At 40.6% G+C, this 18,036-nt stretch overlaps 2 protein-coding genes across 9 annotated transcripts in view; both read right to left on the minus strand.

Annotated features, from left to right (window-relative positions):
* The window catches only part of calcrl2 (calcitonin receptor-like 2), a 29,354-nt gene extending 19,160 nt beyond the window's left edge, over nucleotides 1-10,194 (minus strand). Inside the window, exons 1-2 of one of the 2 annotated variants that reach the window (XM_066672218.1) lie at nucleotides 10,111-10,194; nucleotides 9,037-9,083 (exon numbers count right to left, since the gene is read on the minus strand). The gene's annotated coding sequence lies outside the window, so the exon portion shown is untranslated. Of the gene's footprint in view, nucleotides 1-8,198; nucleotides 8,303-9,036; nucleotides 9,084-10,110 lie in introns of those variants that run through there. The other variant, XM_066672219.1, reaches the window with a different exon arrangement.
* Nucleotides 8,219-14,895, minus strand: ttc29 (tetratricopeptide repeat domain 29). 7 transcript variants are annotated; one of them, XM_066672223.1, is made up of 13 exons: nucleotides 14,813-14,862; nucleotides 14,476-14,540; nucleotides 14,134-14,247; nucleotides 13,224-13,313; nucleotides 12,521-12,744; nucleotides 12,249-12,434; nucleotides 11,812-12,024; nucleotides 11,096-11,181; nucleotides 10,926-11,017; nucleotides 10,721-10,844; nucleotides 10,111-10,333; nucleotides 9,037-9,083; nucleotides 8,219-8,303 (listed from the first exon to the last, which is right to left on the minus strand). In XM_066672223.1, exons 3-12 carry the CDS (start codon nucleotides 14,223-14,225, stop codon nucleotides 9,070-9,072), a joined length of 1,344 nt encoding a protein of 447 aa, XP_066528320.1. In that variant the 5' UTR covers nucleotides 14,226-14,247; nucleotides 14,476-14,540; nucleotides 14,813-14,862; the 3' UTR covers nucleotides 8,219-8,303; nucleotides 9,037-9,069. The 7 variants fall into 7 exon arrangements, with proteins under 7 accessions (XP_066528320.1, XP_066528319.1, XP_066528321.1 ...); XM_066672222.1 differs by lacking the exon at nucleotides 8,219-8,303 and having other exon boundaries at nucleotides 8,872-9,083; nucleotides 14,835-14,895; XM_066672224.1 differs by lacking the exon at nucleotides 8,219-8,303 and having other exon boundaries at nucleotides 8,872-9,083; nucleotides 14,491-14,540; nucleotides 14,813-14,875.
* Between the last annotated feature and the right edge of the window lie 3,141 nt (nucleotides 14,896-18,036).

An 18,036-nucleotide genomic window follows, 5' to 3' on the forward strand; every position in this document is an offset into this window, starting at 1 on the left:
AAGGGAAGGAAACGTAGCCGGATCACATGACCTCTGCCATTCCCAGGGGGTCCCGTGTGGGCTGTACAGTAGTTTAGGTCAAAGGTCAAGAACATGGGATTGGAACCAGAGACCCTCTTGTCTTTCAACATGGGAAGGTCCCAAGTAGCAGGGCTTTAACTTTATGGACGAAACTGTCCACTGTAAACACAGCATGGATTTCACCGCAAAACACTTCCATTGCTTTCTGAACCTAAACAAGGCTTGGGCTCTGTTTTAAATAAGTCTTCAGAATTTGCTTATGCCTCTTGAGTATACAAACGCATCGTGCAGGGGCCCAAAAATTTCGCTCACGTAAAACAATGGGATATTTCTTAAATGCCTTGGGTTCATCTGTGGAAAATTAGAGAAGCCAAATTAAATAATAACTTTAAAAAATGTATTTATTTCCCAACAGCTTAATAAAAAACACGTGCCTCAGGACAAAACAAATCAGCAAATTACTGGAGGTTCTTAAAATAATAATTAAAAAAATGTTTTAAAAAGCAATGATTTGGCAATAACAGGTTGGAGTCAGTGTGGATGCATTACACAGAGCTCAGTAATAACATCTACAAATGGCAGTTATAAATTATTCAACATGCTTCGCAAGTAACATTAGAACTTGGCTTCCATTCCTAGTAAGTTTAGGCCAAACATTATTTCTGTTAAAAAGGGTTGTCACCAACTGGGTTCAGTAGGAGCTGAGTAAAGAAGCCATCTTTCTTTAATGAAGTAATTCACCTGAGCATATCCAAGAGTGTGAGACACTGTCTCTACCGCAGATAACGTTCATTCATTTTATCATCTGAAGCCTTGTCTGCTTAGTATAAGGCTGTATTGTCAGTACAGACTCCCGATATGAGAATCACTGTAATATATGGCTGTGATATAACCATAAACAAAAACGAAAAATACATAAATAAATCTAAAAAGAAAGAAAGAAAGTAAGAAAGAAAAAAAAAAAAAAAACAGAAGTGTATCTGTTTATCTACAGAGTAAAGGAAAAATAACCTCTATAATATCCTGCTGATAGGTCAGCGCTGATGGTGTGCTCTGATAACCGTTATTGTTCCCGTCCATCTGGACTGCGTCAGCCCCACTTGCTTTCAGTTGCAGGAGGTGACGGGTGGCTATTTTTACTCTGAGGAGGCACCAAATGCTACTAAATACCAGTAAAAATAAAGGAGAAGGAGGAGAAGAAGAAAAAAAAGAACCCTGCTTTGTTGGCCTACTTGCTTGGCAACTTACAGGTTAAAAATAAGCCATTGTTGAACCGATATAAAAGGCAACAAATACCTCAGCATCCGCAGCTGCCCGGCTGAGTAAAACAGAAAGCAGAGGTGAGTGTGTGTAAGTGACACAGAGAAAGGAAAAGAGAGTGAGTGTGTGTATGTGTGTGGGCTTGTGAGCGTGCATTCATTCAAGGCTATTCCTATTCAGCGAATGATTTGAAACAAATTGAGCCTTAATGGAAGTGGAATTTACTGCAGGATGAGGAGACTGTCTGTATGATTCTCGCTGAATGATAAACACCCACTCCATTTCCACACAGAATACAGAGAGAAATGTCATTCACGTGTGCTTGTGGAGGTACATCGTGACTTGCCTGCCTAGTGTGGTCATTTTATACACGTGCACTGGGTTGAAACTAGTATGCTGTGCAAACACCGAGCATATGAGTAACTGAACAGGCCCATGTCGGAAATGTCCAGTTTCTTAAGTAATCGATGAGTACAATATAACAAACACCACATCAAACACGCATTACTTCAGCAGCAGAACATTCCCCAGAAAAGTGCAAGTGATTAGTTTTTAATAGTTAGTATTTTGAGCACATGTGGTGTGCACTAAAACAAGAGAAACATCCAAGTCTGGGGCTGTTTTTCTAACATTCGTGTCGTGAGAATGTGTTCATTTATGGGATCATTTATGAGCCTTGGTTTGGAAGTAAAAAACAAGACACTGCTTTAAGAAATATAAAGTGTAATGAGTCATATGCTTCAGGGGCACTTGTAGTTCTACAGTTCTACAGTAATACATGTTATTCTGCATACTTGGCCTCCTTTCACTCTGTTCCTCAATGGTCAGGACCCCCAAAAGGTCACCACAGAGCAGGTATGATTTTGGGTGGTGGATCATTATCTGCGCTGCAGTGACACTGCCATGGGGGTGCTGTGTTAATGTGTGTTGTACGTGGTATGAGTGGATCAGACACAGCACCGCCGCTGGAGTTTATAAACCCCCTTTAGTGTCACTGGTGTACTCAGAATATTCATTCCACTCGTACCAGCACAACACATATTAACAAGTCACCACGCTTGAGTGTCACTGAAGCTCTGAGAATGAGCCACTTCTCAAATCATGTGCTGCAGGGGTCCTGGCCATTGAAGAACAGAGTGAAAGGGGGCAAAGAAAGTATACAGAGCAACAGATGGAACCTGTATGGTCAGTGGAGCTGTTTGAATGGACAATGAGTGCACAGACAAGTAGAGACAGAGAGAGAGAAATTGAACAGCACTGAACATGTATGACTACATCTGTGCAGTGGGTGACGCACACTATCCCAGATTTAGATCACAATGGTATACTAAACGCACAAAGGTACATTCTGTATTTTGAAAAACAGAGGAATCTCCATTGGATATCAATTCTGTGTTGTGAAATGATCTAAGAGCTCAGCTACAGAAGAAATAACAGGGTCAGAACATTGTGTATGCTGATGCGGATCATGGATTTCATGATGATGTTTGCTGGGAGAATAATTACGAGTTTGCTTATTTTCCCAATTTTATCTCCACAAATAGCCCAGTGTGCTTGGAGACCGGCCAGCTCACCCCACTGTGCAAGAGAAGAAAGCATGATGAACACAGCCACTTGAAAAACTCTCTGGCTGCTCACACACATGCTAGTGGTCGGCCATCTCATGCCATAAAAACAGCGCAGACAAAGCATCTAAATTAACTCACTGAACAGTTTATTAATGGACCAACTACTAATCACAGCTCAGCTAGATTTCACAAATAGACTTGAAAATGTCACCGCGACCCTGAAATGGAGAAGCGGAAAAGAAAATGTATGTATGTATGTACTTGAAAATGTCAAAGTAGCTGATGTGGAGGGGGCATGAAAGAATGATCTGTTTTGCTCTTATAAGTGACTGTAGGGTGACCAGATCTGAGATGGTGAAAAAGAGGACACGCCTTGGGGCACCTATTTGTGCTTTTAGGTCCTTTACACCTTTATTTGCTACACAAAACATGTGAATTTCTTTTTTAATTCACCCGAGAACTTACATTTAAGTTTCGGCATAGCTGCTCGAGATGAGGGTAATTAAATGAGCTTTGCCTGACGTAAACAACATAACAAAATGTAGGGTGACCAGATCTGAGATGGTGAAAAAAAGGACACATCTCCGGGGGTGGGGGGTGGACGACTACTGACGTGCATATTGACCAATTAAATGTTTACAGAGAAGGTTATCAACCAATAACGGTAGCTCTACAGTCAGACCGTCCAATCAGAAGATTTTAGGCTACTTCACCACGCCCCCTTCTCACTCAAGCAAACCAATCAGAGTAGGGGAGGGCAGGACTAGTTTGTGAACGAAACTTCTCGAAGTTCTATGTAAGCTCTAGAAAAACAAAATCCCGGACGTTTGTGAAATTCCGCCCGGAAATTTTTTTAAGTCTAAAAAAGAGGACATGTCCGGGTAAAAGAGGACGTCTGGTCACCCTAGGTGACTGTTATGGATAATAAAACTGAACTTTTATATGAGAAAATCTAAGGATTATATCCTTTGAGATAAAAGTTAGCCCGGTGCATGTATTATAGACTTAAATAAATAAAGTAAAGCATCGAGTCTTGTTCAAAACAGAGACCTACTTGCAATTAATGCATAACTGCAACTGAACGCAGTTGCTGTGTAAACCACAGCCCAGTCAATATCCCAGACCTGGTGTAACACCATATTAACTATGGGTATGTTCGATTTAAAGGGAACATCTACGATAGAAGGGAAATGCAGTTCTTTCTGGTTTGTTTACATTCAGAATCTCCACGCCTTTAAAGTGGAACAGTGTGTTTGAGGAAAAAACCCAGCAGCTGTTGTTTGTATGGGGCTGAAGATTAACATGAGCAGGAACATCTTATCAATATCATCATATTGGTGCATGCTTTCAACGTTTGGAGATCTATTCATTATCTAAAATCCTCCAGATGCCGTTTCTACCATCAGCACATAGACAGAGAGAGAAAGCCTTTGACTGACTGCTTGTGTTTTTATTCGTTTACTGCCACTGGGGCTTCGTAAACACATTAGACCGATTTCCAGCACGTAAACAGACTGGAGAGCAAATGGTGAGGAAACAACATCTGAATTTTATAAAAATGTTTAATTACAATTCTGAATGTTGCCTTTAACATTCTTGCAAAGTATCCATTTACCTACCAGACCAATCCATTCCATACTGTTACCTAATTGTTATATTGTCCGCGTGGCAACAGACTTTTACAATATTGATTTGTCAGGGGGCTGTAACATGCAAAAAAGTGCTAACAGTTTGTTTCATCAAATCACCCACATGAACATTCATCTGAACTGTTAGCACTTTTTGCATGTAACAGCGCTGACAAATCACAATAGGATTGGTGGAGTCCACTCAGGCTCTCGACACCTCCAACTGCTGTCAACTGACAGTAGGATTGGACCTTGAAATTTGCAATATGTTCAAAGGAACTCAGATATTTTCCTCAAATCATTCAGCCACATTTTTAATAAAACAGTGAATCCTACTCCAACTCTCCCCTGCTTTACACACACATTTTTTAGTTTCTAGGACCATTCCTAGGATCTTTCTGAAGTTGACTGATCCAACCTCAACTCTCAGACACTTCAGATTCAAAGATCTGACTCCTTTGGAGTTGACTGAACATCGGTACTGATTTATCCCTACTCCTTCAATGCTGAATTTCTAATAAACTGCAAGGCTCAACTGCACTATCCAGCGATTTAACCTTGTGACCTCCAAACAGTGCGAAGGTATTACCGAAACATTCCAGTTCATCTGAGGTTTGACAGGTTCATAAATTGTTTCCTGATTTGGAAAAACGCAACCCAATTCACATTCTGCATGTTGCTGACCCTGCTGTGAAATTTGGAGAACATATGTGTGGTCAGTTTAAACGGTCACCACCATCTTACATAATTGAAAACAGGTGATTTTTAAATTTTTTATATAGTATGTGATGTTGGCTGTGTTCCTGCCACACAGCTCCAGAATCATGGGATTCTGAGATCAATCCCTGCCTCAGATTACAGACTGTGAGGGGTTCTTACTATGTCTGCACCCAAAAACACAGGTTTTTCAGTGGTCTGTCTGTGCAAAATTGTCCACAGGTGCGACTTTGTGAATGACTGGTGCCCTGTGATGGAATGGCGCCTTGTCCAGGGTGTGTTCCTACATTGTTCCCAATGATTCCAAGTGAGCTCTGGACCCCCTGCAACCCTGATCTGTATAAAACACTTAGAGAAGAATGAATGAATGATTGTGTTATGACTGCAACAGGCCTCAAGAAGTGACAGTAAGGAGGGGAAAAATAAATAAAAACAAAAAAAAACTCCACTTTTTCTGTGTAGGTCCAGGGAGATAATTAAAGAGAAGTTAGGAGAGAGCTTGGAGAAACTACATCTCAAACCGCCTGAGCTGGAATTCTCTGAAAATGCTTCTTCCAGATTTTTTTAATGTTTCTGCTTCAGAAAATAACACCACTTGAGAGAGACAGCTCCCAGAGACAAAGCAAATAAATACATAATTCCTTGGTAGTACATGGAGCTTCTGGATACTGTCCCGCAAAGTGATCAATAATTCATTCTAAAGCACAGAAAGAGGCACAGAGAGCCTAGTTTTATTAACTTGACAAACCACTTTTTTGACAAACCAAAGTTTTTAAGTCTTGCACCCACAATGCCACTGGTATAAAACAAACCATAAGCTGTGTGCTCCGAGGTCATAACCACAGCACTCATCACTGGGAAAAAGGCAACCACACCATGATGGATTACAAAGACCCACAAATAACGAGACAAAGAAAACTAAATCTTAAACAAATGTCTTTACAAACTGCATAAGATCTTACATAAGAACTAAAGTGTGGATCATGTGAACACCATTCCCATGTTGAGAGGAGGGAAAAATGACTGGAAATGAGAATTCCAAATGATGGCACGTGTGCAATGAAGTTCTGAATGTAGTCTGTGGAGAATGTTTCCCAAAATGAGTTCTGCTGCAGCAAAAACACACACCGAATGCTTAATAATCAACAACACCATATCAACTGGTCAGAGGGGCCTGGTGCACTAATGGACCTGCAATCTCTGGTTGTAGTGACATTATGTAACTAGGGTCATCTGATATTTTTGTATGCTGTGGCAGAGAAGCTCCCAATTCTCCATTCACTCAAGAATATCTCACTGGAAAGTGTGCGTGACTCTTTTCACATGTCAGTGATATAATTCTGAATGTGAAAACTGAGGAAAACAGAACACCACAACAATAAACATGTCAGAAATTAGGGCTGAAGAGGCTCTTATGCAACTTTGCAAAAGTGAGCACCTCAAAGTTAGGAGCTGCACACGATGCCTATTTATACCCCAAACAGCTGCCTGGCAGGGCCAGCATGTTCTCGCAGGGCAGCCTGGGCTAAGGGCCTCCGGACACCTGTGCTTTCTCTCCACAACGTCCTTGACACTAGTGGACGGGCACACAGTAGTCAGTACTGTACTGTTGCACATGTTGGCTGTAATCGACTTGGCAATTATTCTTTAGTTTGTTTTTCCAATTGTACTTTTCTACATCAAACAACACAGGAGATATTGCATTGTGTGAAATTATTTCACAAAGACTAGAATAGCTCAAAAATGAATGTGATTTCTTTCATTAGAAGTAATGCTTCTACTGTACAGCTGCCATTTTGTTTTTTAAATAACCCAAAACATACAATTTGTTTGAAAAACTGAATTGTTCCCACAATTTTTCTAAAAGCTACCATTTTGTAGATATTTTCACTTTTTGTTGAAAATTTGTAATTGTTCAAAAAATTAACAGAAGTGTTTTCTCTGTAAACATTTGACAAAATATATCATTTGACATGAAATCTACAGACAACCGTTGTTCTTACTTCAAATAAAATCTTTTTACACTGACTTCCATTGACAGTTCCGAAGGTTTTTTTTTCTCCTGTAAATTTACCATTTTTGGAGATGTGTGTTTTTCACTGGAGAGCACTCATATTTACCCATAAATACCTAGTGTTCCTTTAAAGAATGTAGGTAAAGGCCCAATACTTTTTATATGTTCTTTGCTGTTAAAAAAGCTCCTTCAGACTAGAGTTGAACTTCATCCAAAATCAGCACCTGACCTCATTAATGCTTTAGGCTAAATGCAATTAAACCTTAGAGCAATGTTCCAAACAGCACAAATCCTCTTCCAGATAAATTCTCTATTAGAACCCTGGAGCCGTTCAGAGAAACGGTTGCACGGGCAGGTGTCAGCAAGCTTTCTGCTGCAGGCGATAGTAGTCCTTTTTCAAAAATCAGTCTGTACCTAAAGGCCTATTCCACAATTCTACAAACAAGACTGGGATATTTTCACTTTGTAACCAATCAGCCCAGTTTCAGCTGCTTAATATTTACAACAGAATTAATGATTCTTTGAATGGTTTACAGGTGTCTTCTACCTCTCAGAGATCTTTCTGTAGAATTTCTGCCCATTCATTTCCAAAACAATAAACTATCACAGTGAAATGACTGTTAACATAGTTCTCTAAGTGGATTCACTGAGAAATAATGCATAATTCAGACATCATTAATAAAGGCAAGTTTCGATTTTTCTCCCAGAACAGAAAACCGGTCTTCAATAAAGACATTTTAAAGATCCAGCAAAATTAAGAAACATATTTTCAACCCAAAACAATCTCTAGGTCCATCCTCTACATCTGGACTGGGGGAAAATCTGTGTACTGATGGGAAGCGTTTCTTTACCATTGAACGCGAATGAACAGCTATGTTGAGGGCTACAGCAGGGTCCCTGTACACATCTATCATCAAGTCATTCAATACCATGCACACTGTAAACATGCGACCAACTAGAAACAGACAAACTCAAGATAAACGGTTTCACCTTATAGTCAGTATTGTTACTTTCAGTCTTCCAGTGTGAGAGAAGAAGTCCAGAGTGGTGTCAATCTCCACCTTCGATAGTCAAGTTAAATACGACATGCGGTCTCTACTCAGACAAAACACAGACGTTAGTTGAGGGGGGCATACCGTGGAAACCGCGAGGATGTTCAGCAGTCGCTCCTCTGGAGGTCTCTTCCCCTGCCCATGTTGGTGTGTGCGAGTGTGTGTGTGTGCGCGCGCGCGCGCGCGCGTGTGTGTGTGTGTGTGTGTGTGTACGAGTATCTGAGAGAGACTTAGAGTATTGGTCCAGCGGTGTGTGTGTGTGTGTGTTGGGAGTGTTAATGTTCCTCTGGACGGTTTAAACAATCCTTCTAAACCTAAATAAAACACGGTGCACTCATGTTCGAATTGGAATAAAGTTTTTGCTTCGAGTTTAATTCAGCTGTAGTCATTCCACACTTGTTATTTCGTGCCATTTCCCCCTTAATATTTCACTCTAATCAACACACGCCAAGTAGCCGTAAATCGCAACGTACGGCCAACCGCTTTATATAAATACGGGTCTGGTTCTGCTCCGTACGCAACCAGTTCAATGCATTGTTGCCCCCTGTTGGTCAATGAAACAAATGTAGCATATAATTTCAGGAGAGAAATACATTAAATAAAATGTGATTTCAAGTAAGCTTACTGGATATATAATAAGCGAAACCCTTGAGGATTTTTCCAACACTGTAGACATTATATTATATTACAATAGTATTGAGAGAGTTTCCGTACGAAAATATATAAAGAGCAAGGATTTTTATTCACTGTGGTTACATATTTCACTTCAAACCCACCATCTCTCTAAAGTCTCTCCTTAGATCTTCCCTTCATTTCGTCTCATCTGTGAAGAAAGAAAAAAGAATCATTGCATGAGGTATTTTTCTATGTTCCTATCAATATATTCTAAGAGTGAATTGCACCGTGAAGAGAAACTGAATGCTGGGAATTTTGCTTTAGTTGAGAGCTTTGATTGAATGAGTTTCCAAAAGGCTGTCCTTGAGAGTGTGCATTTTCTTTAACTCGGCTCTCACTGAATAATGTTGCTTCAGCTGGAAGTAAAGTAGCCACCAGGACTTGCTCCTAGTATTCATCACTGAACAACTGAAGTACCGAAGACGTAGAGCACGGACACACACTTTTAGTAGAAGCTGAGCCAGTTTTTCCTCTCCCACTTTTTAAATTGACTTTCAGTTATATAATAGAGCAAGCACGAGTTTAAGAAAAATATATTTTGTGTTTAAATTGATCAAAAATGCTCACTCGTACAAGCCCACTTCTGTCAAGTTGGGCTGATCCTAACAGGAAAGTAACATATATTTAATTTGAAAATTACATATAAAGGGGCCTGGAGGTTGTGGGTTCGATTCCCGCTCCGGGTGACTGTCTGTGAGGAGTGTGGTGTGTTCTCTTTGTGTCTGCGTGGGTTTCCTCTGGGTGACTGTCTGTGAGGAGTTGGTGTGTTCTCCCTGTGTCTGCGTGGGTTTCCTCCGGGTGCTCCGGTTTCCTCCCACAGTCCAAAAACACACATTGGTAGGTGGATTGGCGACTCAAAAGTGTCTGTAGGTGCGAGTGAATGTGTGTGTGTGTGTGTGTTGCCCTGTGAAGGACTGGCACCCCCTCCAGGTGTTCCCGCCTTGCGCCCAATGATTACAGGTAGGCTCTGGACCCACCGCGACCCTGAACTGGATAATCGCTTACAGATAATGAAAGAATAAAAAGATAATATCCGATATCATTTCAAAGTGCCTACTTTTTGCCTTTATTACAATTTCCATCCAAAATTCAGGGATAAAGGTACCCTTTTAATACCCCCAACAAAGATCACTCCCCCTCCTCTAGACTAGGTCATGTGTGTGTAATACACTCACACTGGGGCTTGTGGAATTCTTCCCGTGTCTCCTTCCAGCGAATAAGAGTTTGGATGCTTTTTGGCGTGTTGTCTACCACATGGGCAGCGTAAGTCTGCAGAATGCTGTGTGCCTTTGAGGTGCCCACACACACTTGAGCTTTCTGCAGAAGTGGCATTGAGCCCAGACCACATGCAACCTCATAGGCCTGCTTAAAATACTCACAGCTACCATCAAACTCACCCTACACACACACACACACAAACATAAACATAAGGGTATGGTGCTGTAGGAAGTAAAAACTACAAATTGGGATTAGTATTTAAAAAGCAAACACAACCAGAAAGAATCGGGTTCACATATCACCACCCAGATGCTTCCTCTGGTCTCAGGTTACACAGAAATGGATTGACACTCAGTGTAAATGTATATTGCTATCTGACAAGTCAACATTTCAGACTGTTTATCGAAATAATTAATGTTGTGTTCTCCATACTGTTACCAGAATAACATTCAGGAGCCAAGATCCATAGCTGGTGTGTATTAGTGGCTAATTCCAGATGATGGCATGTGTGCAATGAACTGTATTAGTTTTTTACAATTGCCTTTAAAATCTGTCTTTTTTTCTTACTATGGAACTGTAAATGGACCCAAGGCCCATGCAAGCATCCTGTAGGTTCTGGTTCTGATTGCTCTCCTGAGAAATTTCAACATATTTCTCCAAGTACTGGATGGTCTCATTCATGTTACACTCACTGCAAAACAAACAAAAAATCAGACATTTATTAAGTGTGTGTGTGGTGAGTATATATGAATGTGAATCTGTATATGCATACCTCTCTAGAGATTTCGATATGGCTTTATATGCTCTCCCCACACTGTCTGTGTCCCCCAGTGATTTGGAGATCTCCACACACATACTGAGAAACTGACACAGGCAGAAACAATGAGTTTGGCTATTGGAGCCTGTGCGTGTTCATTTACACATATGTATAAGTGGACTGACTTGTTTAGCAGTTCCATGATCACCCATAATCTGATAGGCCAGAGCCAAACTATATGCTGCTTCTCCCTCCATCTTCCTATCATCAGCTGAAGAACAGGAAGAGGAATGTACCCACATAACAAAGAAAAGGTAAGAGAAATTTTCACCCATTAGATTTTTTTCAGAAAAATATTTGAACATATTTGATGATACAACAAGATGCAAATATAAAACAATATGACATTTTTATGTTACTCTGTGGAAATGAAAAGAAAGCCACAAAAACAAAAATGTGTGGCACGTAATTTCATTCATTCATTCATTATCTGTAAGTGCTTATCCAGAGGAAACCCATGCAGACACAGGGAGAACACACCACACTCCTCACAGATAGTCACCCGGAGGAAACCCACACAGACACAGGGAGAACACACCACACTCCTCACAGACAGTCACCCGGAGGAAACCCACGCAGACACAGGGAGAACACACCAAACTCCTCACAGACAGTCACCCGGAGGAAACCCACGCAGACACAGGGAGAACACACCACACTCCTCACAGACAGTCACCCGGAGGAAACTCACGCAGACACAGGGAGAACACAGCACACTCCTCACAGACAGTCACCCGGAGCGGGACTTGAACCCACAACCTCCAGGTCCCTGGAGCTGTGTGACTGTGACACTGGCACATAATATCATTTTTATTTAATTTGTATGTGTATTAGGTGTTACCTTCTTTAGCCATATCATAGGCTTTGGTAAAGATCTGAATGGCTGATTTGTAGTCCTTAATCTGCAGCTGTCTCTGTGCCAGCAGGGTGTAGACCCTCCAAAGGCCCTCACATGCACAAGACTGGAGTGTACATCCACTCTCATCCTGCCATGATTGCCCCTCCACCAGTTTGTGAAATACCTCATAATGCTCCTGAGCCAGTTCCAGATCACCTGTGTGCGTAAAGGTTTGTAGACACTCCTTGTAATTTGTGAGTTCACTTACCCACTGAGGCACAGAGATTCATTTGGTGTATATACAGTTGTTTTATCGCCACAGCAAAGCACATATTTTGGTTATATGTAGTTGGGAATATGAGAACACAAAAATAAATATGCAAGTTACAGAAGTCACACATACAGCAAGTGAGGAGTGCCAGTGTGTTTGTGTGAACTACCTTGCTCTAAGTACAGCTGGCCTATGTGTGCATTGGCTTCGGCCTCCCTCCTGCCAAAGTCCATCTTAACTTTGCGAGCAGAGAGAAGGCTGAGTTTGTAAAAATGCTGCTGAAGCCACCTGTCTTCTTGCTCTGAAAAGAACTTGGCCAGGTCCAAATAGTTCTCATACACCTCCGCATACTGATCTAGAGAGAATGGGGTTTGGGGATCAGCTCCATTGTCATTACATCACATTATTATTAATTGAAAGTGAAACAGCTGTGACATTTACAGGATCTTTCTGCGGCCTCAGCATGAGTGAGGTGCTCTTTCATCATGTGTAGTTTGTGAGGCTGTTCCTCCAGTGGACGTTGGAGCCATAGCACACTGTCCTCTCCTGCCACCAGACGGGCCGTGTGCCAGCGCTGCAGCAAAGAGAAAAACTCTTCAAAAGAACGGTGAAAACCTTCCCGCAACATCGACAGACAGAGATGTTGATGGAGAGGGTTGCGGAATCTAAGAAGAAATACATTAAATATAGACAGGAAATTACACAAAGTATCCAGCAGTAAATATAATATCAAATCTATCAGTATTTGTCTTTCAAAATTAAAACCAACAAGCAATATTCCCCAACAGCTGAGATCACTAGGGCCATCAAAAGTGGTACATTTAATGGAAACAGTAATAAAGGCAAAAAGTAGGCACTTCAAAACAATATCAGATATCACCAAACTGGTTTATGCTGCTGTGTTGGAAAAAAAATAATCCCCGAAGTGTGCAGGAGAGCACTTGGAATCCAGATCAACTGGTGGAAGTGATTTGAGTTAGCAAACAGTGCCATCTAATGGCTATAAGAATAAGGGAATTAGCAAGAACCTGGCGAGCACTGTGTATTAGATATGTTACCACTGAAGGTTATTCTTGTACACAGATGAACATATATAAACACAATTCACAAATATTGCACAAAATATACATCTACAACTACTTACTTAGCTATATCATCCTCTGAGATTGTGGTGGTTAGGTTTTTTTCGTTCTCAGGGCAGACTGAGTTGAGTTGTTTGACTTTTTCCTTTACTCTGTAAAATATAAATTTAACAAAACATTAAAACTGTAGAGTGTGTTTTATATCAGCACATATGTGTGTGTTTACTGAAATATGTATATATACATAGAGAGAAAGAGAAAGAAATACAGAGTCCTCTTTTTTATTTGCTTTTGCATTTTTGTTTTTTCACTCCTGATGTTATCATTAGGGATGTATATTTATTTATACGTTCATTGTCTGTAACTGCTGATCAAGTTCAGGGTCGCGGTGGGTCCGGAGCTTACCCGGAATCACTGGGCGCAAGGCAGAAACACACCCTGGAGGGGGGTGCCAGTCCTTCACAGGGTAGGGATGTATATTGATAAAAATATATATATTGGTATTGGCAGATGTTTAGATTTGATTGACAGTTCAAACAGTGATGTGATAATGTACTGTATTTTTCGTACTCCTGAAGAGCAGCATTTGATGTAATGTTGTGATATTATCCCAATATATGTTCATTTTGATTATTTAACGGCAGTTGTTCGGGGGTTATTGGTTCAAGCCACACCTTGGGTGACTATGTGACAAGATTAGTGTGTTCTCCCTGTGTTTGTGTGGGTTTCCTCCGGGTCCCCTCGTTTCCTCCCACTGCCCATTAACACATACTGGTTGGTGGATTGGCTGTGCAAAGGAGTCCATTGGTGTGAGTGTTTGAGTTACTGTGTGAGTGTGTGAATTTCTGTGATTGACTGGTCCACATTCAAGGGAGTATTTCTGCCTATTGGCCAGTGATTCTGGGTAGGCTCCTAATATAAGTGTAACTATCAGACATGCATTATCCAGTTTTTAGAGTTTTGTTTTTTTACCGGCTCTGCTGAGAAAGTTCACTGCTGTTGGAGCGTTGGTTGATGTCTGGAAGGAACCGAGTTTTCTGCCTGAGCAACACAGCTGAGGCCATTCTGACTCCATCAATAATTCAGCTAGGACACAAAAAGACAAAGAAAAATCACCACACACTGGAAAATAAATTAACATCTTCTACATAAATGTAACTATCCTCTACATTAAAATAACACACCCTCTACGGTGAACACTTTTCACATTTTAATTCAAAGTGACTATTTATCATTTTTTGAAAAAAAAAATATATATTTTTCAAAATATTAGCTACTTAATTAAATTAAACAAGAAAATATACAATTAACTACCATATTACACCGTACAATTTATACCGTCCGTGAACACAGTTTTTTGCTGTTTCGGGAATCTTCGCCTAAGTAAAGAAAAGGTAAAAAACACAGGTCAAAGTTCACCTTTTAATTCGATTTTACTGTTCCACCTTAAATGCTGCTCCATCTGGTAACGTTAGCTACATTCCGACGCTAGAACAGTGGCACTATTTAAGGTGGAACAGAAAGTTGGAACAAGAACTTCATCTCAATAAGACCCTCACCCCGCTTTCCAGAAAGTTAATTAAATTTGAAGGTTTGAAATGTAATCTCTGCAAAGTTTGAAACAGAAAAATAATACGGTGTAAAAACTTACACAAATCGGTTTAAACGGTTACCTCAGTCGCGTTTTACAGTCCTTCAGTCCTTCGTGTTGGAGAAACCCGTCGCTATAGCAACCCGCCCAGAGCACGGCACCGAGGACCAACAAACGCTCTACGGTTTGAAAACACATTGTACAGCCCTGCTCTCTTCAATAATTAAACTCCTCCGAACCTATGTTTATGGGAATTACATATTTTATTCCAAGAAACATACTGTCGAGAAAAAATAACTGCGTGTCTTTAGGGTTTTTTAGATACACCTGCCTTTTATCAGATAAATATTCAATAAGTCTCCAGCCCACTTACCCCTTCACTGCATGTTCAGCAAGAAAGCCCCACCTTGTAATTTGACGGCTGGTTCCTTAGGTAAATGATGTAAGAAAACCTGGCTTGCCCAACCCACACGTTTGAGTAGAAGTGGAAATGCAGCCATGATTTTTACTGCTTATTTCACTCATGATATGTCGTCTAGCATAGAGAACATCACAGGGACATGTATTCACTAAATCATTATAAGCCCAGGCCCAGTTAAATCAAACATATGCTAGCCATGACTCGCTATGTAGCTGAGGCTTTAATCCATAATAAACCGGTAAAGCTCTGTCTGAATGCTGTCAGTTCAGTTGCATAATTCTTTTTAGAAGTGTTGCAAAAATTCCAGTAATTTCTTTTGTCTGAACGGAGAATGTAACACATTGCCCCTGAGGAATATTATAATGACCTGCCTCTGAGGCAGTTTCAGAAGAAGTACATTTTACACAATTGATTTACTATTACTGCCTCTGAAGAAGCTATAGATTGACATACAATAATGCTCTGCTTCCTCAGAGGCAGCAATTATGCTATTCAACATAATGTACTTCAGAATCTGCCTTAAAGGCAGTACGGTGTTATCCGCCATTCAGGAAAAACTACTTTTTTGCAGCACTTCCAACAAATTACGAAACAGAAGTTTACAAAAAAAACAAAAAAACAATGACATTCATTGTGCCTCAAAGGCATTGTTGCCTTCAGAACCATTTTAAGTTGTGATTTTGCAAATGAGCTTGACTTTATGTTTGAAGCTGCAATGTTTACAGAGCCTTTGCTGATTGTAATTGTAAATATTTACATCTTATGAGAAACAAATGGTGTATTTTTCTAATTCCTGCACTGCAGAGATTTAGCTATTGATTTTGTCTGGTAAAACGTAAACCAACCAACAGCCTGGGAAAGCCGTGACCTCATGAAGAGTTCAGGTTGTTGTTTATTCTTCTACAACATCTCCTTTTAAAAATCCTTTTAATAGGACACCATATACCATGTTTTCCAGAAATCTAGTGGAGGCTTCCCATTTCAAAAAAGCCTTGCCCTCTGACCTGTGATTCCAGAGTTTGTCAGTGTGAGTGATGTGTAAGTTTCCAAACAGTGGTGTGCAGACGTGTGCATCACTCACGTACTTGAATTCACTAGTCACTGCCAGGATTGTTTGAATCAGGGGGTTGGGGAAACTTTCTCCTGCTGGTGGGTATCTGTATGTGATTTTTATGTGGAAAGACTTTGGTACTTGCCACTTAACAAGCCTTCGTTTTCTGTTTTAAATTCGGTGAGACGCAGTGCAACACATGGGATCACTAGGAGTGTAATGTATCACCTCGCTCTGTATTTAGACAGTGCTTTTGTTTTGTTTGATGGTGTGCAGTTGCTTGTTCCTTTATAACCACAAATATGAAACTTAAACTGTTTTTCTCTTTGCAGCTCTATAAAACTGTTAGAACCAAATGATATGAATAGCCTCGGAGCCTTAAGGTTCTAAGGCTATTAGGATGATGAAGCCAAGCTAACTTTAATTCTCGACAGCTCACAGCTTTCATCTGAAGTTGTTTTATAAGACCAGCCCGTTCTGTTAAAGGAAACAGCAATTTCACATTTGTTCACTGGCATTAAGTCACTGTAATAGAAACCACAACAGACTGCTGTTAAATGTGTAATATCCTCCAGTAAAGTACAATCACTTTTTAAAATGTTGTAAATAAAGCACATGGAAAACAAATAAGCTGCATTCAATGAGACGATTCAACACGGGGCGGGCTGATTCACTTTAAAACAGGTGTCCAACTTCATTCATTCATTCATTGTCTGTAACCCTGGAGGGGGTGTTGTCCAACTTGTTTTAGGTAATTAACCACATTACACTGCAATATCAAAGGACCTTGCACTTGGTTACAAAGCCTATGTTTCTGAGACATGGTGTTATCATTTCTCAGGCACCTTTATTCTAAGATGTCTGCATATAGATCAGTGCCAGCATTGGTAAGGGATATCGCTGATATTCTCCCACACTCTGCTGCACATTTTGAACTTGCTGTCAACCTGCTGATCCGGTGGTATCTTATGTTCAGTGCCTGGTCCTGTGCTGTGATGTTTACTTTGGTTTACTCTTGAGGTCCTTGATCTTCTCTGACCCTATGGGCTTCTTGAATCACAGCTTTGAAGCTGTGCTTTCAGCATCAAAGGAGACGTCTTCACTTTCCTGGCGTTCTTGGTGAGAGGGTACATCCTCATGTCTTTTTACTAGACTAGCGAACTTGTCCTGGCTGAAGATGGAATAGATGTTGGATTCTGAATTCATCTGATGTGTCTTTGTCATTGTGATTGCTAAAACTGGACCAGATTCCAATATGAAGTCATTAGTAGTTCATTCATTCATTATCTGTAAGTGCTTATCCAGTTCAGGGTCGCTGTGGGTCCAGAGCAAAAAATACAAAAATTCAAAATTCAGGAGAAAAAAATACCTGTTTATTAATTGTACTGTTTATTAATTATCTGCAGAATAAAGTTGGGCGCAAGGCAGGAATACACCCTGGAGGGGGCGCCAGTCCTTCACAGGGCAACACACACTCACGGACACTTTCAAGTCGCCAATCCACCTACCAATGTGTGTTTTTGGACTGTGGGAGGAAACCCACGCAGACACGGGGAGAACACACCAAACTCCTCACAGATAGTCACCTGGAGCGAGAATTGAACCCACAACCTCCAGGTCCCTGGAGCTGTGTGACTGCAACACTACCAGCTGTGCCGCCCTCATTAGAAGTTCATTTCTTAATTTTATAGAAGAATGGTGAATACTAAAATGTAGTGTAATTAATTGTATTTATATATGGAGAGTATCACTGCACTGCCCCTAAGGATTTGTCATAACATTCTAGGCTTGCATATTTATAGGAACTATGCT

Source organism: Hoplias malabaricus, chromosome 5 (assembly GCF_029633855.1).
Source record: "Hoplias malabaricus isolate fHopMal1 chromosome 5, fHopMal1.hap1, whole genome shotgun sequence".
NCBI lineage: Eukaryota > Metazoa > Chordata > Actinopteri > Characiformes > Erythrinidae > Hoplias > Hoplias malabaricus.